Source organism: Pithys albifrons, chromosome 28 (genome assembly GCF_047495875.1).
Source record: "Pithys albifrons albifrons isolate INPA30051 chromosome 28, PitAlb_v1, whole genome shotgun sequence".
Classification (NCBI taxonomy): domain Eukaryota; kingdom Metazoa; phylum Chordata; class Aves; order Passeriformes; family Thamnophilidae; genus Pithys; species Pithys albifrons.
Window position 1 is genome coordinate 37,501 of NC_092485.1, and position 22,411 is coordinate 59,911.

At 61.7% G+C, this 22,411-nt stretch overlaps 1 protein-coding gene across 1 annotated transcript in view; it reads right to left on the reverse strand.

Annotated features, from left to right (window-relative positions):
* Positions 1–9,028, reverse strand: part of DENND2D (DENN domain containing 2D) — a 17,065-nt gene extending 8,037 nt beyond the window's left edge. Inside the window, exons 1-6 of the mRNA XM_071578807.1 lie at positions 8,870–9,028; positions 4,935–5,110; positions 3,824–3,936; positions 2,775–2,844; positions 1,801–1,878; positions 1,132–1,272 (exon numbers count right to left, since the gene is read on the reverse strand). Coding sequence (XP_071434908.1) covers positions 1,132–1,272; positions 1,801–1,878; positions 2,775–2,844; positions 3,824–3,936; positions 4,935–5,110; positions 8,870–8,918 — 627 coding nt within the window. The 5' untranslated portion in view covers positions 8,919–9,028. The remainder of the gene's footprint in view (positions 1–1,131; positions 1,273–1,800; positions 1,879–2,774; positions 2,845–3,823; positions 3,937–4,934; positions 5,111–8,869) is intronic.
* Positions 9,029–22,411: the final 13,383 nt, after the last annotated feature.

Genomic DNA, 22,411 nt, shown 5'->3' on the forward strand with positions numbered 1-22,411 from the left:
CTCTGCAAAGAATTTTTTCCTGATCTTCAACTTCAATTTTCCCTGGCAGAGCTTGAGCCCATCGTGCCCCCTTCTCCCGGTCCCTCTCCAGGAGTTTTCCCTGTTCTCTCCCGATCTCCCGGTCCTTCTCCAGGCTCTCCCTAGCGCGGTTCTTTCCAATTCCCCCCCGGCTCCCCCTCCCTCCTCGCTCGGGGCGTTGGGAAACCTGCGGAGCTTTCACAAGCCCTTCCTGGGTGAGGAAATCCCCGGCCCCGCGCCCGATGCCCCTCCCTGGCAGATGCCCAGGGATGCTCCAACCGCCGGTATTTTCCCGGGGCCAGGGCGGATTGTCCCCGTTTTTCCAGCCCAGCTTTGCGGTGAAAGAAAAGAAAGGCAAGTTAAAAGGCTGGAATTGCTGCGAGGCTGGGAATGGGCAGGATGATCCCGACTGGATCGGGTCTGATCTCCATAGGGAAAGGCTGGGATAGCTGGACACTTCCCTGCAGGACTGGGATCAGAGCTGGGATCAGGGCTGGGATCGGGACTGGGATTGGGACTGGGATCAGGGTTGAGATCAGGCCTTGGGTGAGGGCGGGAATCGGGGCTGGGATCAGGGCTGGGATCAGAGTTGGGATCAGGGTTGGGATAAGGGTTGGGATCAGGGTTGGGATCAGGACTGGGAGCCGAGCACAGAGGGCTGGAGGGACAATCATGGAATCACGGAATTATCCAGGTTGGGAAAGCCCTTTGAGACCATGAAGTCCAACTCTTGTTCCACCACAAATGCCACATCCACATGCTTTTTGGACAACTCCAAGGATAGGCACTGCTCCCCTGCCTGTGCCAGGGCCTGGCCAGACTTTCAGGGCAGGAATTTGGCACCTCTGCATTCCAAGAATCCCGGCACAGCCTTAACCTGGAGTCGAGGCAAGTTTTGGGTGGCAGCTCCATCCTCATCCTCATCCCCCTCGAGGCTCCATCCTCATCCTCATCCTCCCCAAGGCTCCATCCTCATCCTCATCCTCATCCTCATCCTCATCCTCATCCTCATCCTCATGCTCACCCTCACCTCTCCCCTCCCACTCCAGGAGCAGGTGCCATTCCCAAGGGATGATCCCGATGCCCCCCCGGGTGCCCCCAGGCCCCACCCACCTCGGTGCCCGCCTCGGGGATGAAGCTGCGGATGGTGACGGACCTGCCGGGCGCGGGGAAGGGGCTCTCGCGCAGCCCCTGCATGAAGGGGTAGATCACGGCCATGGAGATCTGGCGCCGCTTCTCCACCTCGTCCAGGATCTGCGGCGGGAGGGACCGAGAGGGTGGGGACACCGGAGCGGGGGACACGGAGAGGCTGTCGTGGCCACAGCCGGGGGCACTGCCCGGGCACTGCTGGGGGCACCACCGGAGGCACCGCCAGGACCACCACCAGAGCCACCTCTGGGGGCACTACCGGGGGCACCACCACACCAGATGGGGCCACCACCAGGGCACCATCAGGGCACTGCCAGGGGCACCGCCGGGCCAGATGGGGCCGCCGTCAGTACCACCACCGGGTCACTACTGGGGCACCTCCAGGGCCACCACTGGGGGCACCGCTGGGACCACCACTGGGGCCACCACCACACCAGATGGGGTCACCACCACACCAGATGGGGCCACCATCAGGCCAAACAGGGCCAGCACTGGGCCAAATGGAGCAACCACCAGGCCAAATGGGGCCACCACCAGAGCAGATGGGGCCACCACTGTGTCAGACAGGGCCACCACCACCCAGGGCCACCACTGTGCCAGGGCCACCACCACCCAGGGCCACCACATCCCTACCTTGGAGAAGAGCCCGAAGCAGCCCAGGCAGCTGATGATGCAGAAGACCTCGGGGAGTCGGACCCCCCGGCCCGAGGGCTGGAAGGGGATGGAGAAGGCTCTGAGCACCTCCCACCCACAGCACCAGCCCCACCCTCTCCATGGATACCCCCAGCCCAAATTCCCAATCCCTCTCCAGGTCATTTTCAGAGCTGGGGCCAAGGCTGAGGGTGCAGCTGATGCTGGAGAAGAGGAAGGTGCCTGAGAAGGTGATTTAGGGTCCAAAGCTGGTCATTATTTTGGTGCAAAGTCCTTTGGCTTCTTCCCAAAATCTCCTTCTTCAGGATGTCCTCGGGGCCAATCCTCCCTCCTGCTGCCTGGAATTTTCCCCCCCTTTCCAACTGGACTTTCCCATGTCCTTTGAGGCTCCAGACTGGCAGTTCCCACAGCCCAAGCTCAGCTCTGGGGGGCCAAATGGGAAGGTCCCCCAGGGGATGAGGGACTGGTGGGATCCACCAAGTCTCCAAATCATGGAAAAGGGATGTCCCTGAGGATTTGTGTCCCTGCCCAAAGCAGGAGCCAAGGACAACCATCTCACCTCCCACTGAGCCCTGGGTTGGGGCAGGTTTGGGGGTGGGGCTGAGGGGTCCTGGAGGGGCACACTCCACCCCCAATCCCACCCCAGGTGGGATGTGGAGCCACCCTGAGCATCCTCATCCTGGGGGAAGGAGCCAGGGGAGCTGCAGGGACCAGGCTGGAAAAGCCCTCCAAAATCTCCAAGCTCCACCACAGTCACCCCTAAACCCTGTCCTGAGGGGCCACACCCACCCATCCTGGGGACACTCATGTTCTCCTCCATCCAGAGTCCCACTGGCACCTCAGGGAAGCTCCTCTGGGATGTCACCAGCTCTGCCCAGCCCCGTGGCTTCCTGAGCATGTCCCCAGAGTGTGGTGTCCCCCCAGGGCTGACCCCAGGGTGGGTGGTGGGTACTCACCAGCAGCCTCCGGCAGTAGCCAATTTTCCTGCTGCCATCCATGTTGGTGAGGACAAAGGAGAAGGTCTCACTGCAAGGAAAGACAACATGTGGGGATGGGATGGGATGAGATGGGATGGGATGGGATGGGATGGGATGGGATGGAATGTGGGATGGGATGGGATGGGATGGAATGTGGGATGGGATGGGATGGGATGGGATGGGATGGGATGGGATGGGATGGGATGGGATGGGATGGAATGTGGGATGGGATGGGATGGGATGGAATGTGGGATGGGATGGGATGGGATGGGATGGGATGGGATGGGATGGGATGGGATGGGGTGGGATGGGATGGGATGGGGTGGGATGGGATGGGATGGGATGGGATGGGATGGGATGGGATGGGATGGGATGGGATGGGATGGGGTGGGGTGGGATGGGGTGGGGTGGGATGGGATGGGATGGGGTGGGATGGGATGGGATGGGATGGGATGGGATGGGATGGGATGGGATGGGATGGGATGGGATGGGGTGGGGTGGGATGGGGTGGGGTGGGATGGGATGGGATGGGATGGGATGGGATGGGGTGGGGTGGGATGGGGTGGGGTGGGATGGGATGGGATGGGATGGGATGTGGGATGGGATGGGATGTGGGATGGGATGGGATAGGATGCGATGGGATGGGATGGGATGGGATGGGGTGGGATGGGATGGGATGGGATGGGATGGGATGGGATGGGATGGGGTGGGATGGGGTGGGGTGGGATGGGATGGGATGGGATGGGATGTGGGATGGGATGGGATGGGATGGGATGGGATGGGATGGGATGGGATGGGATGGGATGGGATGGGATGGGATGGGGTGGGATGGGGTGGGGTGGGATGGGATGGGATGGGATGGGATGTGGGATGGGATGGGATGGGATGGGATGGGATGGGATGGGATGGGATGGGGTGGGATGGGATGGGATGGGTTTGTTTGGGCTAGTCTGGGGTGGGGTGGGGTGATCCCTCCAGCCCTCAGGAGCATCCCAGGGTGTGCGGGAGGAGCCCTGCCCAGCCCCCACCTGGGGAACTCGGTGACAGGGGCCCAGTTGTTGCCATCGGGGAAGCAGAAGAGGGGGATGGCCTGGAGCAGACGTTCCTCCTCCTCCCTCTGCCCCTTCAGCAGGTTCTCCCGCTGGAACGAAGGGAGGACACAAATCAGGGGAGTGGGGGGTGCCCATCACCCCTGGGGTGGGGTGGGGTGGGCTCTGTCCTGAGGTGACCTCTGGGGTGGGGTGGGATGGGGTGACCCCCTCTGTCCTGAGGTGACCCCCAGGGTGGGGTGGGGTGGGCTCCGTCCTGAGGTGACCCCCAGGGTGGGGTGGGGTTGGCTGTGCCCTGAGGTGACCCCCAGGGGTGGGGTGGGGTGGGCTCCGTCCTGTAGTGACCCCCAGGGTGGGGTGGGGTGGGCTCCGTCCTGAGGTGACCCCCAGGGTGGGGTGGTGTTGGCTCTGCCCTGAGGTGACCCCCAGCTTGGCCCCATTCACAGCCCTGGGCAAACAACTCCCAACCCCCAACTTTTACCCCTTTCACCCCATGGACAGTGAGGACACACGGGGGTCTCCTCCTGGTCCACCTGCCCAAGGGGTGATGTCACCCCTGTGCTCTCCCGTTTTGGGACAGAGACCACCCCTGGAGGTCCATGGCCCTGGGCTGGTACATGGGGATGGACAGATGGTCCCACCAACCCCGCCCCAGGCAGAGCCCTGAGGTGTCATCTCCTCCTCTGGCTCTGGGGGTGGCGAAGGACCAACATCCCTGGAGGTTTTTCAGCTGAGCTTGGCCGTGGCACTGAGTGCCATGATCTGGTAAAGGGACTGGAGTTGGACCAAGGGTTGGACTTGATGATCTTGGAGAACTTTTCCAACCCAATCCATTCTGTGATTCTATGGATGTGGCACTGAGTGAGAATCCACCACATCTTGATCCAACCCCACTGTGATCACCAGCCCAGGGCACTCCATGCCCAGCCCTAACCCTGACCCACTCCGTGCCCTGGGCTGGTGATCACAGTGGGCTTGGATCAAGGGTTGGACTTGCTGATCTCGGAGGTCTCTTCCAACCCAATCAATTCTGTGATCTCTCCCCCTGGATTTGGAGATCTGATCCCACCCCAAACCAGGCACCAAATACCTTGGGGAACTGGTAGGTGACCTTGGGCTCGTATTGTCCATCTGGGCCCTTCCTCAGCGACACCACCACCAGGTACTCGAAGAAGAACTGCCCAGCAGAGGAGAGGACGGAGCTCCTGTCCCTCCCCTTCCCCAGGGGAGGGGTTTGTTCTGCAGCAGAACCTTCAGCTTTGCCTTCTGCAACCAAAAATACCACCAAGAAATCAGCTCAGAGGGCAATAAAAGGTGGGAGGTGCAGAGTGGCACAGGAACTGGGCACAGGGGAGCTCAGCGGGGTTTGGTGCCCAGGGGTGGACAGTTGGGGGCACAAAATGGGCAGAGAAATGGCTTTTAGGAGGCTTTTGGGGGAAATCCAAGAGCCATCAGCCCCTCAGGGGGATGCCCAGAGTGGGATGGCACAGACTGGGATGCCCGGAGTAGGATGGCACAGACTGGGATGGCACAGAGAGGGATGCCCAGAGTGGGATGCCCCCACATGCCCTGAGCCCTGGCCATTGCTGGTTGCAAAGGAGCCACTCCAGGGTTGTTCCCAGGTCCCTGAGGTGACAGCCCAGGTCTTGCTGGGCCAGTTGGGGAGGGCACTGGGCAGTGCCAACTGTCACACCCCAAAAAACAGGGAAAAACAGGGAAAACAGCCCCAGATACCATCCTGGTGGCACAATGAGACCTGAGGCTGGGAAGGAGAGGAGTTCAATGCTGCCAGGCTGTGCCATAGCTGCCCCTCTCCTAGCAGCCACTTGTGACCCCCACTACCCTGTTCTTGGCACAGGAACTGTGCCGGGCTTGGTCTGCCCCTGACTGGGACACGGAGCTGGAGCAGAAGAGCCTGAGCTGCTCTGAGGGACAACGGTGGGAAAATAAACTGGGTAGGAAAACTGGCTCTTGTGATTGGTCCCGAGTTTGTCCCCAGATCTCAGAGCCTGTCCCCAGATCTCAGTTTGTCCCCAGACCTTGTCCCCAGAGCCCAGAGTTTGTCCCCAGCCTCCAGAGTTTGTCCCCAGATCCCAAAGTTTGTCCCCAGTCCCCAGAGTCTGTCCCCAGACCCCAGAGTTTGTCCCCAGAGTTTGTCCAGGACACCAGGAGCTGGTGAGAGGAGGTGACAGTCCCACCACAGGGTGTCCCTTCCCAGGGATCACAAAATCCTTTCCCAGCTCAGGAAGTGCAAAGCCACCCCCTGGGCACCTCCATGAGCAAAGTCCTTCCTCTTGGCAGAAGGAACCTCATCCCAAGGAAGTCCCCTGGCAGCAGGGGAGGCCCAGGAGAGCTCCAAGGAGGATCCCTGGCTGAGGACACCTCTGGTTTGTCCTGGTTGGGGACCTCCTGGGACAGCCCCAGGCAGGGAAATGGCCACCAAAATGAGCTTTGCTACTCCTGCTCCTCCTTGGGATGCTCCAGCCATGGCTTTGGTCCCATCCCACCCTCAGAGCCAGGTGGTTGTTGGGGAACTCCAGGAACCACCAGGCTGAGTTGGTGTCCCCCATCCCTGCTGGGCACAGGAGTCAGTGGTTGTCCCATGCCCAGGGCAAGATGAAAGGCTGGTTGGATCCTGCCCATCCAGTGCCATCCTGCACTGCAGGGAACACCAGCTGGAGTTGCATCTTCTCCCCGGGGTTCTCAAGGAAATGTGTTGGCCCTGCTGGGTCGTGCCAGGCTGTGGCTCCACCTCTGGTTCGAGGAGGAGTTTGGATTTGCTGGCACTGCCTGCAAATTCGGCCTGGCACAGCCAAAACCCCCTCCTGAGCCCACAGCTGCTCCTGCCTGGGCTGGCACACGAGCCCTGGGGTTGGGTGTGCCATCAGAGATCCCATCAGTGCTCCCCAAACCAGCAGGTTCCAGTCCCAGAGCACAAAACCCACCGACCCTCCCACAGACACGTGAGGGAGATTTGGGGACCACCCCCAGCCCCATGGGAGGAGGGGGAGGATCCAGCAGGAACTTCCCATGGAAGAAGGGGGATGATCCAGGAGAAACATCCCCTGGGAGGAGGGGGATGATCCAGGAGGAGCATCCCCTGGATAGAATGGGATGAACCAGGAGGAACATCCCCTGGGAGGAGCGGGCAATGAACCAGCAGGAGCATCCCATGGTAGGAGGGGGATGATCCAGCAGGAATATCCTCTGAGAGGAACAGGTTGATCCAGCAGGAGCATCCCCTGGGATGGGCGGGATGCCCCAGTGCCCCGGGCGGGCTGGCACAGCTCCTGTCTGGAGAGCCGCTCCATGCTGCGGGCACGGGCAGGGCAGGGCAGAGGCTGCCGCGGGCTCTGCCGGGCTCAGCCCCGCACTGTCATGTGGCTCAACCTGTTTCCTGCCTCCCGGAACAGTCCCGGGCCGGGCCGGGCCGGGCCAAAGTCTCCCCACCTGGCACCGCAAGCGCGGCCTCCGCACCCGCCCCGCGGGGGGAAACGGTGTTGGCTTTTCCGAACCTTCTGCCGAGCCGGGACCAACCCGAGCCGGGATCGACAGCAATGCCACCCAGAGCGGGACCAACCCGAGCCGGGATCGACAGCAATGCCACCCAGAGCGGGACCAACCCGAGCCGGGATCGACAGCAATGCCACCCAGAGCGGGACCAACCCGAGCCGGGATCGACAGCAATGCCACCCAGAGCGGGACCAACCCGAGCCGGGATCGACAGCAATGCCACCCAGAGCGGGACCAACCCGAGCCGGGATCGACAGCAATGCCACCCAGAGCGGGACCAACCCGAGCCGGGATCGATCCCACTCAGAGCCGGGATCAATAGTGATCCCACACAGAGCAGGGATCGATCCCACCCGGAGCCGGGCTCAACAACAATGCCACCCAGAGCCGGGATCAACAGCGATCCCACACAGAGCAGGGATCGATCCCACCCGGAGCCAGGATCGATCCTACCCAGAGCCGGGACCAACAGCGATGACACCCAGGGCAGGGCAGCACATCCGGAAGGGGAGGGGGTGCAGTGACCCCCTAATCCACAGGCTGCCCCATCCTGTTCTCTGTGCCCAGCAGCGCTCAGTGATCCATGAATCGGAAAGGCTCCCGGATCCCAAAGGATCTCAACTCCTGCGCTGTGCACGTGCCTCGGGGCAGCGTGTCCCGCGTGGCTGACCCGTGGGTGCCCCCCCGGCTGTCCCTGATGCCCTGCCCTGGCATGTCCCGCGGTGCCGCACTCCCAGGGGAGCGCGGGGGGGGGCTGGCAGGGAACCTGCGGGGGGATGTGGGGGCTCGGCTGGGACGGGGCGGGCTCGGCTCGGACGGGGTGGGCTCGACTGGGAGGGGGTGGGCTCGATTGGGACGGGGTGGGCTCGACTGGGAGGGGGTGGGCTCGACTGGAACGGGGTGGGCTCGACTGGGAGGGGGTGGGCTCGCCTGGGACCGGGTGGGCTCGACTGGGAGGGGGTGGGCTCGACTGGGACGGGGTGGGCTCGGCTGGGACGGGGCGGGCTCGGCTGGGACGGGGCGGGCTCGACTGGGAGGGGGTGGGCTCGGCTGGGAGGGGGTGGGCTCGGCTGGCACGAGGTGGGCTCGACTGGATCGGGGTAGGCTTGACTGGAATGGGGAGGGCTCCTGGGGGATGGGGTGCATGTCCCGGGACGGGATGATCCCCAGGAATGGGCAGATCTCCCAGGATGGGCTGCGCTGCCGGTACTGGGGTGAGCCCCCGAGGATGGAGCACGGCCCGGGAAATGCGGCGAGTCCCGGGGGCAGCCGGGCCGGGCCGAGCCGCGCATGGGGAGCTGGAGGGCACCGAGCCGGTGCCGCTGCCGGTCCCCGTGCCGGTCCCCGTGCCGGTCCCCGTGCCGGTCCCCGCGCTGCGCTGCCCCGGAACGTTCCCGCGGCCCCGGGCATGGACCTGTCCCAATACCGGCAGAGACACCGACAGTGACACCCACAGTGGCACCCACAGTGACACCGGCACGGGCATCTCCCGGAACCTCTCTCGCCTCTCACCTCTGCGGCGCCGGAGGCTCTGTCGGAAGAAGCTGCTGATGGAAGACATGGTGGCCCGGTGAGGTCCTCGAGGGGTCCCGGAGTGACCCCGGGGAGGTCCCCGAGGGGTCCCGGAGCGGTCCCGGAGCGGCCCCGGCGCGGCCCGGCGGGGAGTGCTCGGCTTCCGCCCGCTGCGCTTTCGCTTTCCCGGGGGAGGAGGGAAGGGCAGGGCGGAGAGGAGGAGGAGGAGGAGCGGGTAGCGGGGCAGCACCTGGCACAGGCCGGGCACGGGGGACTTTCCCCGCGAGAGGGGGCACAGCGGCACTGGGAACAGGGAGAACCGGGATAACCGGGCATGGGGCGTTCGAGAGCACCGGGAATGGGAGGAGCAGGGAGCGAAGGATGGAGAAGCGGAGGCTCAGGGGGGACCTCATCACTCTCTGCAACTCCCTGACAGGAGGTTGTGCCCAGCTGGGGATTGGTCTCTTCTCCCAGGCAGTAGCACAAGAGGGCACAGGTGAAGCTCTGTCAGGGGAGGTTTAGGTTGGATATTAGAAAGGACTTCTTTCCAGAGAGAGTGGTCAGGCATTGGAATGGGCTGCCCAGAGAGGGGGTGGATTCTCCAACCCTGGAGGTGTTTAAGATAACACGGGATGTGGCACTGAGTGCCATGATCTGGTAATCAAAGTAGGGTTGGATCGAGGGTTGGACTTGATGATCTCAGAGGTCTCTTCCAACCTGGTTCATTCTATGATGCCCGGAGGAACTGGGAATGGAGGATCCGGGAGAAAAGGAATCCTGGGAGAACTGGGAATGGGAGTCATGGGAGCGCTGGGGAGGAAGAACCAGGAGCCCCAGGCGAGGGGGGCCTGGGAGGAACCTGGATACGGGGGAGCCCGGGAGCATCGGGAATGCGGGAGCTGGGAATACCCGGGAGCATCGGGAATGGGGGAGCTGGGAATACCCGGGAGCATCGGGAATGGGGGAGCTGGGAATACCCGGGAGCATCGGGAATGGGGGAGCTGGGAATACCCGGGAGCATCGGGAATGGGGGAGCTGGGAATACCTGGCTGCAGAGGAGCCGGATCAGCGGGCACGGGGGTCGTGTGGGATCGGGAATGGGGGGGCGGGGACACCCCGAGGTGTGAGGATGCCCGAGGGAACCGGGCACAGAGTGGAGCAACCCCACCAATGGGGCGCCGGGCACAGCCCGGGGTTCGGGCACGACTGGGCACAGGGTGGGAATTGGGGCATGGATGGCCTTGCCCTTCACCGCAGGGATCAAAACACCCACCCCCGGTGCTCCAGCACTGCCCGGCCCTGCCCCGTTCCCCCCAAGCTCTTTTGGCCCCAGGAGCCCCCAGTGCCAAGGCCGGTGACCAGCGCAGCCCCCGGGGGTGAAACGAAGGTTTGGGGCACGGAGGTTCTGAAGTGGGATGGGCATCAGCCGAGCCCCCTCCCCGCTGATTCCACCGCGTTTCATTCCCACGGGGTGCGACCTCGTCCCGGCTCCGCTCGGGAATTCCGGCTGGGCTGCGCTTTCCCTTTTCCCGCCACTGAGAGACATTCCCGCTCCCAGAGGGACTTCCAGGTGCTGAATCCCGCTGGAAAAGCAGCTCCTCAGCGCTGCGATCCCTGTCCCGGAGCTGCTCAGCTTTACCGGGTGGCTTTACTGCTCCAAACCCACCAAGAGGGAAAGTCTCTTTAATAAAACCAGTGAGATCTTTAACAGAAAAATCCCCTTTTCCCACCCTCAGCTTGTCCACACCCCTAACATTTCCTCTGGAGCAGTGCCTGGACTGTAATTAAAGATCCCTTCCAATCCAAACGTTCTCTGATCTGATAATTTAAATCACGTTTTGCCTTTTGGGAGCCTAATTAAACACACAGAGGGACCTTGGGCTCAGTTGCCGGTTATTGGGGCTGTGTGTGATGAGCTGCCACCGTTCTCAGCCTCAGTGGCAGCGTTTGCAGCTGCAGAGCACATTCCCTACACCAAATATCCCAATCTTTTTTATTTTGCAACATCTCCTTCCCTTCTCCGACGGTGGGCAGGAGCTCGGGGGTGGCTTTGCAGCCGGAGAAGCGGTGGATGATTTGGAAATCCAAACGGGACACGTGTCCCTGATCCAGCCGGGATTCTGCCTCCTCCGCGGGGGGTTCTCAGGGAATTGCCGCTCCGGGAGTCGTTCTCTGGCCGCTTTAGAGTGGGTGGAAAAGCATTTGTGCTTCCTGGAGGAGGGAGCAGCGCGTTTGTTTGCACACAAGGGCTTGTTCCCAGGTCAAATTTCCTCTTGGCACGAAAAGGTTCGGGGCTTTCCCCTTGGATTTCTGAGGAAAATCCCTGCTTTTCTGGAAACTGGTGCCGAAGGAAATCCCCGAATTCCTTGATTTCGTTCCCACCTACACAAATCTTTCCTGCTTTCTCCCTTCGAGGCAAATCTCCGACCATGATCCTGCCTCGGTAACGCCACGATTCCTTTCGAGTATGGGGGGGAAAACGCCGTGTCCCAGCGCCGCTCCCGAGGAAACACCGTCCCTTTGTGCCAGAACCTGGGACTCGGGAATATTCCCCCTGAAAGATCCTTCCTGCGGGAATGTGGCCCGGGAAACACCGTCCCTTTGTGCCAGAACCTGGGACTCGGGAATATTCCCCCTGAAAACTCCTTCCCGCGGGAATGTGGCCCGGGAAACACCGTCCCTTTGTGCCAGAACCTGGGACTCGGGAATATTCCCCCTGAAAACTCCTTCCCGCGGGAATGTGGCCCGGGAAACACCGTCCCTTTGTGCCAGAACCTGGGACTCGGGAATATTCCCCCTGAAAACTCCTTCCCGCGGGAATGTGGCCCGGGAAACACAGTCCCTTTGTGTCACCCCTTTAATCCAAAGAACCTCGGACTCGGGAATATTCCCACTGAAAGCTCCTTCCCGCTGGAATGCGGCCACCCACGGGGCCACCAAAGCGGCTCATTGTGGTCCCCGCGGTCCCACCGCTCTGCCCGAGCCCTTTCGCCTCCCTGGGGCATCTGGCAAGTCCTGCCCTTTGGCCACAACGACCCCCTGGAGCAGCTCAGGTGGGCACAGAGTGGCTGGAGAGAAAGGGACCTGGGGGTTTGGATGGACAGGAGGCTGAGCATGAGCCAGCTCTGCGTGCCCAGGTGTGCCCAGGTGTGCCCAAGTGTGCCCAGGTGTGCCCAGGTGGCCAAAAACACCAATGGGATCCTGGCCTGGATCCAAACTAGCGTGGCCAGCAGGCCCAGGGCAGTGACCCTTCCCCTGGACTCTGCCTTGGGGAGGCCACACCTTGAGTGTTGTGTTCAGTTCCGGGCCCCTCAGTTGAGGAAAGAGATTGAGGGGCTGGAGCGGGGCCAGAGAAGAGCAACGAGGCTGGAGAAGGGACTGGATGTGGCACTGAGTGTCCTCTGAAACACCTCCAGGGACAGAGAATCCACCATGTCTTGATCCAACCCCACTGGGATCACCAGCTCAGGGCACAGAGTGCCAGAGTGATCCCAGTACGGTTGGATCAAGGGTTGATGATCTCAGAGGTCTCTTCCAACCCAACTGAGAAGAGCAACGAGGCTGGAGAAGGGACTGGAGCACAAGTGCTGTGGGGAGAGGCTGAGGGAGCTGGGGGTGTTTAGCCTGGAGAAGAGGAGGCTCAGGAGAGACCTTATCACTCCCTGAAGGGATGTTGTAGCCAGGTGGGGGTTGGTCTCTTCTCCCAGGAACCAACAGCAGGACAAGAGGGCACAGCTTGAGCTCTGCCAGGGGAGGTTTGGGTTGGATAGAAATTCTTTGCAGAGAGAGTGCTCAGGCATTGGCATGGGCTGCCCAGAGAGGGGGTGGATTCACCATCCCTGGAGGTGTTTAAGGTGAGACTGGACGTGGCACTGAGTGCCCTGGGCTGGTGATCACAGTGGGGTTGAATCAAGGGTTGGACTTGATGATCTCGGAGGTCTGTCCCAACCCAACTGATTCTATGATTCTGTGATCTCCAGGGAGTTCTGGGCTTGGGATTTTTCCCTCCTCCAAGCTCCTCTGGTGCTGAACACCCGCTGGAATTCGGGAATGCACCACTGGGAGCATCGCCCTGGGAGAGGGGAGTCCCCTCTGCTCCTCCCCGATGCATCTTCATCCCTCCCTCACTCCCTCGCTGGGTGTTTTGGGAGGGGTTTTCGTGCCGGGGCAACTCCATGCGAGCTGTTTCCATTTCCCCCGTGGCATCCCGGCTGGATTCGGGGCTTGGAGCCGCGGATGGGTTCCAGACACGCCATCCCTGCCCGGGATGTCCCCGCTGCGTGTCCCCAAGGGCTCCTTTTCCAGCCTTTCCCGCGCCAGGGAGTTTTTCCCACTGGATGGCAGCATTAGAGCAAGGAGACGTCTCCGGGAGACTTTGGGGTAGAAGGGACCTCTTCTGGAGAGACTTTTTCCTCTGGTTATCCCAGACCTTCCCTGAGAGACTTTTCTTTCTGGTTTCTGGGGACCTTTCCCGAAAAGACTTTTCCCTCTGATTATTCGGGATCTCCCCCAGAGGGACTTTTCCCTCTGGTTATTCGGGACCTTTCCCAGAGAGACTTTTCCCTCTGGTTATCTGGGACCTCCTCTGGAGAGACTTTTCCCTCTGATTATCCCAAATCTCCCCTGGAAAGAATTTTCCCTCTGATTATTCGGGACCTTTCCTGGAGAGACTTTTCCCTCTTGATATCCTGAACCTCCTCTGGAGAGTCTTTTCCCTCTGGTTATCCGGGATGTCTGCCGGGGAGAATTTTCCCTCTGGTTATTCAGGGTCTCCTCCAGGGAGATTTTTCCTCTGGTTATCCTGAACCTCCTCCAGAGAGACTTTTCCCTCTGGGTATGGAGCTCTCAGAAGGTTTGGGATCGTGTGGGTTCAGTCCATGGGTGTTTGTGCCACTGATCCTTCTCTCTCTGCCCTGTTTGGTGCCCTGTGGTCATTCCCAGCTCCCCAAATCTCGGTGCCATGGAATATTCTCTGCCTTTCCCTCTTCCCTCTGGTGCTGGGATGGGGGGTGGGAGCCACGACCAGGAGCAAAGCAGCTCCAGACTGGGCAAGGAAAAGCTCTGCCAGTTCTCATGGGGCACCAAACCCACGACTTCTTAGAAAGGAGCATCCCTGAAATCCAAAGTGTCCCTCAAATCCCTCCTTGTCCCAGTTGCAGTGGACCAACCCCTGTGCCAAAGCCACACCCTCCCAAAAATGCCCATTTTGGCACAGAAAAAGCTCAAGGCCCCTTTTCCTTTCTGGTGGCTGCAAAGCTCTCAGGGCTCAGGAAACAAAGCTCAGCTGGCCACGTTCTCTGGCACCTCCTGGTTTGAACCCCAAATATCCCCATCCAGCTGTGGCACCTCATGGAGGTGGCACTGGGGACACTGGGGATGCTGGGGATACTGGGGGCACTGGGGTACTGGGCACACTGGGGACATTGGGGACACTGGGGATAGTGGGGACACTGGAGGCACTGGGGGCACTGGGGACACTGGGGATTCTGGGGTACTGGGGACACTGGGGGCACTGGGGGCACTGGGGATAGTGGGGACACTGGGAGCACTGGGGACATCCCAGTGCTGACCCCACACCCAACACTGACCCCATACCCAGTGCCCATCCTTCCCCCCCCAGTACCCACCCCACACTTTGCCCCATCTCCTTCCAAACCCACCATCTGCTGCCCAGTGCCATCCCTGGGAGCCGGGGGGGGACCAGGTGGGCAGGAGCCCCCCCAGCTGGGCTGGCAGAGCCCCAACCCCGACCCCAAACCAGGCTGGAGGATTTGCTAATCTCGAAGTATTGTTGGCATCCAGGGCCGTGATTTACGGCGTGTTTTGCCACTGCAAGTGCCTTCCAAAAGGCCATGCTAAGTTTACTCTGGAGCTGCTGGGATCGGGTATCGGGAACCTGGCACCTCCCTCCCCCCATCCCTCCGTGCCAGGCTGGGAAAGGACACCCCAGCTCCTCCTGCACCCCAAAAAAAGAGGGAGCAACAGGAAAAAGGGACCACCAAGGGCGTTTTTCCTCGTCCGGGTGGTGGGTGGGACGGGGCAAGGGATGGTGTGAACTGCTGGGGAGTCCCCACTCTCTGCTGTGCCAGTCGCGATGCCAGGGACAGAGGGCAGGTGGCACCTGGCCCGGCCTGGCCGTGGCCACTCCCCGGGGCTTTGCAGGTCGTGACAATAAATCAGGTCGCGACTGTAAATCAGGTTCTCACGTCCTGCGGCAGCCGCGGCTGTGCCCGAGCCCTGCACGGACCTTTCGATTCCTGCGGTGCCAGAGCCCCCTGAGGGCTTTGCAGGTGCTGGGCAGGGGTGGCACCTCTGGCCATCATTCCCGGCGGGATCCCGGGGCACTTCCAGCCAGTGGGAACCGTGGGTTCCTCCACATGGCACGGGAAGGGCAGTGGGACTCAGTGGGATCGCTGGGTTATGGAGTTCTAGACTGGTTTGGTTTGGAGGGACCTCAAATCCCACCCATCCCACCCCATCCCTGGGCAGGGACCCCTCCCCTAGCCCAGGGGGCTCCAAGTTTATCCAGCCTGGCCTTGGGCACTGCCAGGGCTGGGGCATCCTCTGGGAATTCCAGCCCAGCCCCTCCCCACCCTCCCAGCCAGCAATTCCTTCCCCATCTCCCCCCTCTCCCTGCCCTCTGGCAGTGGGAAGCCATTCCCTGGGGCCTGGCCCTCCAGCCCTTGGCCCCAGTCCCTCTCCAGCTCTCCTGGAGCCCCTTCAGGCCCTGCCAGGGGCTCTCAGGTGTCCCTGGAGCCTTCCCTTCTCCAGGGGAACATTCCCAGCTCTCCCAGCCTGGCTCCAGAGCAGAGGGGCTGCAGCCCTTGGAGCAGCTCTGTGGCCTCCTCTGGATCTGCTTCACCACCATCACAGCGTGGCCACCACCACCACAATGTGGCCACCACCACCACAACGTGGCCACCACCACCACAATGTGGCCACCACCACCACAACGTGGCCACCACCACCACAATGTGGCCACCACCACAATGTGGCCACCACCACCACAACGTGGCCACCACCACCACAATGTGGCCACCACCACAACGTGGCCACTACCACCACAATGTGGCCACCACCACAATGTGGCCACCACCACACTGACCATGGAGGTCTGTTTGGGTTGGAGAGAGACATGGGGTGGGACCAGGACATGTTGTCTCTTCAAGGGAGCAGATCCCAATGGATTCAGAGCATCTTGGGAAGGGACAGCCCACCCCAGACCCCCAGACATGGCAGGTGCAGGAGCACCACCACTATGGGCAGGAGCAGTGGCCTTGGGGACACTCAAGGTGGCCCTAAATCCTTGCTGGAGGTGAAGGGGACCAGAGGGAAAGCTGAAGGTCAGGTGAGACCAGGAGTGGAACACCAAAGTCATGGTGCTCCTTGGCAGAGGCTTCAGTTCTCCAAATCCTTCTGGCAGGGCTGGACACCCTCCTGGGCACCAGCAGGGCCTGGCATTGCCCGGGGCTGTGGGCAAGGTCAGCAGGGCAGGGTCCGGGTCTCTGTGCAGGGCAGGGCAAAGCCTCAGCCCTGCTGGTGGCAGAGATAATGAAACTGGTGCTGCTGAGCTGTCCTTCCTCTTCCTTCTCCTCCTCCTCCTCCTCCTCCTTCTCCTTCTCCTTCTCCTTCTCCTTCTCCTCCTCCTCCTCCTTCTCCTCCTGTTCCTCACTGGCCCAAGGGCTGGCACAGCTCAGGGGCAGTGCCAGGTGTGTTACTGTGTCCTCTGGGTACAAATGCCCTCAACGAAACAGCTTTGGGGCTTCCTGAGCACCTGGTTCCAATGCAGGAGAAAATCCTGAGCTGCTGTTCAAGCCTCTGGTGCCACAGGGCAGGGGGTGGCAGGGTAGGGGTGGCAGAGCCATGTTGTCCCCAAGCCCTGGTGGAGGTGACTCCGGGCACAGCGGGGCTGCCATGGCTCTGCTCCTGCAGGTGCCCCCTCCCCGGGCTGGGTGAGCCCTCCTGGCAGCCCCAGGGTTAGGGCAGGGCTGGAGAAACCCCCCAAAGGCAGAGCAGCACCCAGGGCTGGCATTGCTCCTGGCAGGTGATGGGTGCAGTGCCAGGGTACGTGAGGGTTCCTGCCTGCCTGGCACGTCCTGGGGCAGCCAGGCACGGGGGCAGCTGCTGCTGGGGGGGCACTGCCCTGGGCACCTGGGGGGCAGAGGGGGCTCTGATGTCCCCACGGAGAGCATTGGGGAACCTCCTTGGTTGGAGGCAACGGAGATGGTTCAGGGCCTGGAGGGGCAGAGAAGGGGCAGGCACTGAGCTCTGCCCTGTGGGCACCAGAAGCAACACCCAGGGAATGGCTGGAGCTGTGTCAGGGCAGGGTCAGGTTGGATCTCAGGGAAATGTTCTTCCCCCAGAGGGTGGTGGGCACTGACCAGGCTCCCCAGGGCAATGGGCACAGCCCCAAGGCTGCCAGAGCTCCAGGAGGGTTTGGATGATGCTCTGGGGCACAGGGTGGGACTCCTGGGGATGGGCCTGTGCAGGGCTGAGGGTTGGACTGAATGGTCCTCGGGGGTCCCTCCCAGCTCAGCACATTGTGGGATCCTCTGAGTCTGTAACTAATTCTCTGGTTCTGTGTTTCTGTGGCTCTGTGAGGTGGTGCCCCCCAGAATGGTGCCCCAGGGCTGTGCCCAGGCTGTGGAGGGCACAGGGAGCTCCTGGCTCAGCTCCCAGCAAGTGCCAGGGCACAGCCAGGACAGCCCCACTCAGGTTTGTCTCATGCTGCCCCACCCCACCCCATCCTACCCTACCCCATCCCATCCCACCCCATCCCATCCCACCCCATCCCATCCCATCCTATCCCATCCCATCCCATCCCATCCCATCCCATCCCATCCCATCCCATCCCATCCCATCCCATCCCATCCCATCCCATCCCATCCCATCCCATCGCATCCCATCGCATCCCATCCCATCCCATCCCATCCCATCCCATCCCATCCCATCCCATCCCATCCCATCGCATCCCACATTCCATCCCATCGCATCCCATCCCATCCCATCCCATCGCATCCCATCCCATCGCATCCCATCGCATCCCATCGCATCCCATCGCATCCCATCCCATCCCATCCCATCCCATCCCACCCCGCCCCATCCCATCCCATCCCATCCCATCCCATCCCATCCCATCCCATCCCATCCCATCCCATCCCACTCCATCCCATCCCATCCCATCCTGTCCCGTCCCATCCCATCCCATCCCATCCCATCCCATCCCATCCCATCCCACCCCACCCCATCCCATCCCGTCCAACAACAGCCCCAGAGATGGGTCTGGGGGGTCCATCTGGTCCCAGCAGGGCAGGGCTGGGCCCCCCCTGTGCTGCTCCAGGAGCTGCTGTTGGGACACCCGAGGGTGGGGGAACCCCAACTGGGAATGGGAATTATTTTTGCTGGAAGAGACCCTTCAGATGGATCCCAGCCCTTAACCCACCACTGCCCCATGGCCACCACTGCCCCATGGCCACCACTGCCCCATGGCCACCACTGCCCCCTTTCCCCAAGTGCCACATCCCCACATTTTTTAAGTCCCCTCAGGGTTGGTGACCCACCCCCCCACCTCCCACCCCCCGCCCTGGGCAGCTGTGCCAGGGCTGGGCAGTCCCTCCCTTGGAGAAAGGGCCATGGAAGGCTCGGTGGGTCCAGCTGGGCACTTTGGGTGCTGGTGGGGTGGGCTGGGGTGCCACCAGCGCCAGGGGCACCTCTAGAGGGGGCAGTTGTGGGGACAGGAGCCCACCAGGCAGAGGTGCCCACCAGGCAGAGGTGCCCACCAGGGAGAGGTGCCCACCAGGGAGAGGTGCCCACCAGGCAGGAGGTGCCCACCAGGCAGAGGTGCCCACCAGGGAGAGGTGCCCACCAGGCAGGAGGTGCCCACCAGGCAGAGGTGCCCACCAGGCAGGAGGTGCCCACCAGGCAGGAGGTGCCCACCAGGCAGAGGTGCCCACCAGCCCCTCAGGGCCCCTCCTGCTGGTGCCCCCTCCTTGCCTGATCGGGTTTCCAGACCAGACAAGGACTTTTTAAAGCAAAACTTCCCTAAAACTCCTGCCCTGAGGTGGCACCAGAACCACCCCTGCCCCGGGGGAAGAGGGGTGGGGAAGGTGTTGGGGTGGCACTGGGTGTGCCCCGGGGGGCTCTGGGGTGGCACTGGGTGTGCCCTGGGAGGTTTGAAGTGGCATTGGGGTGTGCCCCAGAGGGGGTTGGGGTGTCACTGGGTGTGCCCCGGGGGGATGGGGTGGGATGGCACTGGGTGTGCCCCGGGGGGATTTGGGGTGGCACTGGATGTGCCTCGGGGGGATTTGGGGTGGCACTGGGTGTGCCCCAGGGGTTGGGGTGGCACTGGATGTGCCCTGGGAGGATTTGGGGTGGCACTGGATGTGCCCCGGGGGGATTTGGGGTGGCACTGGATGTGCCCCGGGGGGATGGGGTGGGGTGGCACTGGGTGTGCCCCAGGGGTTGGGGTGGCACTGGATGTGCCCCAGGAGGATTTGGGGTGGCACTGGGTGTGCCCCGGGGGGATGGGGTGGGGTGGCACTGGGTGTGCCCCAGGGGTTGGGGTGGCATTGGGTGTGCCCCCCCTGCCCTCCGAGCTCCCCCTGCAGCCATTGCTGTGGGATGAAGTCAGAGCCCACTTTGTGTGTGCCAGGCAAGTGGAAACCCTGCCCGGTCTGTGCCCACCTGCTGCCAGCCCAGCCCTTGACTCAGCCCCTGGGAATATCCCAGTGACTGGGAGGCTGGAAACCTGGGAATGGGGGCTGGAAATCTGGGAATGGGGAGCTGAAAGTCTGGGAACGGGGGACTGGAAATCTGGGAATGAGGGGGTTGAAAATCTGGGAACGGGGGGCTGGAAATCTGGGAAAAGGGAGGTGGGAACAGTGGAGGGTGGAAATCTGGGAATGGGGGGGTGGGAAGAGGGGAGGCTGGAATTCTGCTGGAGTTGGGATCAGGGAGGTGGGAGGTGGCACAGAGGGCACTCAGGCCCCTGAGCCTCAGCCCCGCTGGTGCCAGGGGGTTGGGCACTGGGTGTGTGCCATGGGAGCTCCCTGGGTTTTGGGAGGTCTGGCTTAACTACCCCTGCAGGTCTGGCTTAACAACACCTTCAGGTCTGACTTAACTACCCCTTCAGGTCTGGCTTAACAACCCCTGCAGGTCTGACTTAACTACCCCTTCAGGTCTGACTTAACAACACCTTCAGGTCTGACTTAACTACCCCCGCAGGTCTGGCTTAACTACCCCTTCAGGTCTGGCTTAACAACACCTTCAGGTCTGACTTAACTACCCCTTCAGGTCTGGCTTAACTACCCCTGCAGGTCTGACTTAACCCCCCTGGGGAGGGGACAGGCAGGGGTGGGAGTGGGGAAGGAGCTGAAAGGAGGGACAGCCCCACTAAGGAATCATCTCCAGATGGGCACCTCCTCTGCTGAAACTCAGGGCATTTTTCTGGGCATGTGAGGTGTGTCCCCTGGACTCCCAATCCATAGGATTGTGATCCATGTGATCCAGAGCTGGATGTGTCCCAAGGAAGGTGGGGACAGTTCCTGCCCTCTGCTCTTGGGTGGCTTTTGCTGTGCCCCACTGGGGGTGCCACTGAGGAGTCTTCCAGACCTGGGTGCCCCTTGTCACACTGTGGGTGACTCCTTGTTGCCCCTCCTGGGACCACCCCGGCAGCCTGGCTCTGTCCCCTGTGCCAGGGCCATACCCAGAACCTGAGGTGGCCCAGGTGTGACACCCACAGTCCCCCTGAGGTGCAAAGAGCCCTCCAGGACCTCCAGAGATGTCCATGGGACAAGCAGAGAGGATTTAAATCCTAAGGGAGCCCTTCATTCCTTTCCCCTTCATTCCTTTCCCCTTCATTCCTTGTCCTTCCTTCCTTTCTCGTTCATTCCTTTCTTGTTCATTCCTTGTCCTTCCTTCCTTTCTCATTCATTCCTTTCTTGTTCATTCCATTGTCCTTCATTCCTTGTCCTTCCTTCCTTTCTCGTTCATTCCTTGTCCTTCATTCCATTGTCCTTCATTCCTTGTCCTTCCTTCCTTTCTTGTTCATTCCTTGTCCTTCATTCCTTTGTCCTTCATTCCTTTGTCCTTCATTCCTTTCCCCTTCATTCCTTGTCCTTCATTCCTTTCTCCTTCATTCTTTGTCCTTCATTCCTTTCAGCCCCCCCGTGGGAGGGTCTCCCAGCTGCTGCCCAATCCTGGAGTCTTGGTTTGGGATGTTCTAATCCCTGGAAGGCTCCAGCTGTTGGAGGATCTCCCTCTCCCCCCCCCAGCTGTTGTGGCAGGGAAGGGGCCCTGAGGTTTCCCACCCAGCAGGGCTTGGATTTCCTGGAAGGTCAGGGTGGGTGGATGGATCTGATGCTGTGGTGGCACAGACTGACCCCCTTGCGGTGGGGCCCTGCCAGCAAAGCCCCTGGAGGTGCCCGTGGTGCCACCCCCGGGGTGTGCCTGGCAGTACCACAGCAGGATCTGATCCCTGAAGGGATAAATGGCACTGCCCCTGTTTAGAGTGACACTCACCTGGGAGAAGAGCAAGGAAACATCAAAGGGCTGGAAATGAGGGTCAAAATCGATTTATAAATATGAGATTTCTGTGGGGAGAGATCTTTCCTCACTGGGAATCACAGGGAATTTTATCCCAGGAAAATCCTGGAATTTTTGGGCTGCAGGCAGCCAAGTGCTGGGATTTAAATTCCCCCTGAATCTTTAACCTTCAGCCCTCTCTGTTTTCTGCAGGAAGAGCAGCACAGCCCACACCGTGTGGTGCCCATTCCATGGCAAGCTGGACAATTGGCACTTTTATTTCATTTCATTTCCACCACCAGAGTCGTCTCTACAGACCCAGAACCACAAAATCCCCCGAGCTGGGAGAGACCCCTGAGGGTCAGCAAGTCCAACTCTGAGAGTGGGGATTGACCCCCCTCACCCCAAACTGGGGGGCACTGCTGGGGTGGGCATTGCTGGGGTGGGCAACTCCCTCACCCCAAACTGGGAGGCTGGGGGTGGGCAGTGCTGGGTGGGCAGTGCTGGGTGGGCAGTGCTGGGTGGGCAGTGCTGGGTGGGCAGGGATGGGTGGACAGGAATGGGGTGGGCAGGGATGGGGTGGGCAGTGCTGGGTGGGCAGGGATGGGTGGACAGGAATGGGGTGGGCAGGGATGGGGTGGGCAGTGCTGGGTGGGCAGGGATGGGGATGAGCAGTGCTGGGTGGGCTGTGCTGGGTGGGCAGTGCTTGGTGAGCAGTGCTGGGTGGGCAGTGCTGGGTGAGCAGTGCTGGGTGGGCAGTGCTGGGTGGGCTGTGCTGGGTGGGCAGTGCTTGGTGAGCAGTGCTGGGTGGGCAGTGCTTGGTGAGCAGTGCTGGGTGGGCAGTGCTGGGTGGGCAGTGCTGGGTGAGCAGTGCTGGGTGGGCAGGGATGGGGTGGGCAGTGCTGGGTGAGCAGTGCTGGGTGGGCAGTGCTGGGTGGGCAGTGCTGGGTGGGCAGTGCTGGGTGAGCAGTGCAGGATGGGCAGTGCTGGGTGAGCAGTGCTGGGTGGGCAGTGCTGGGG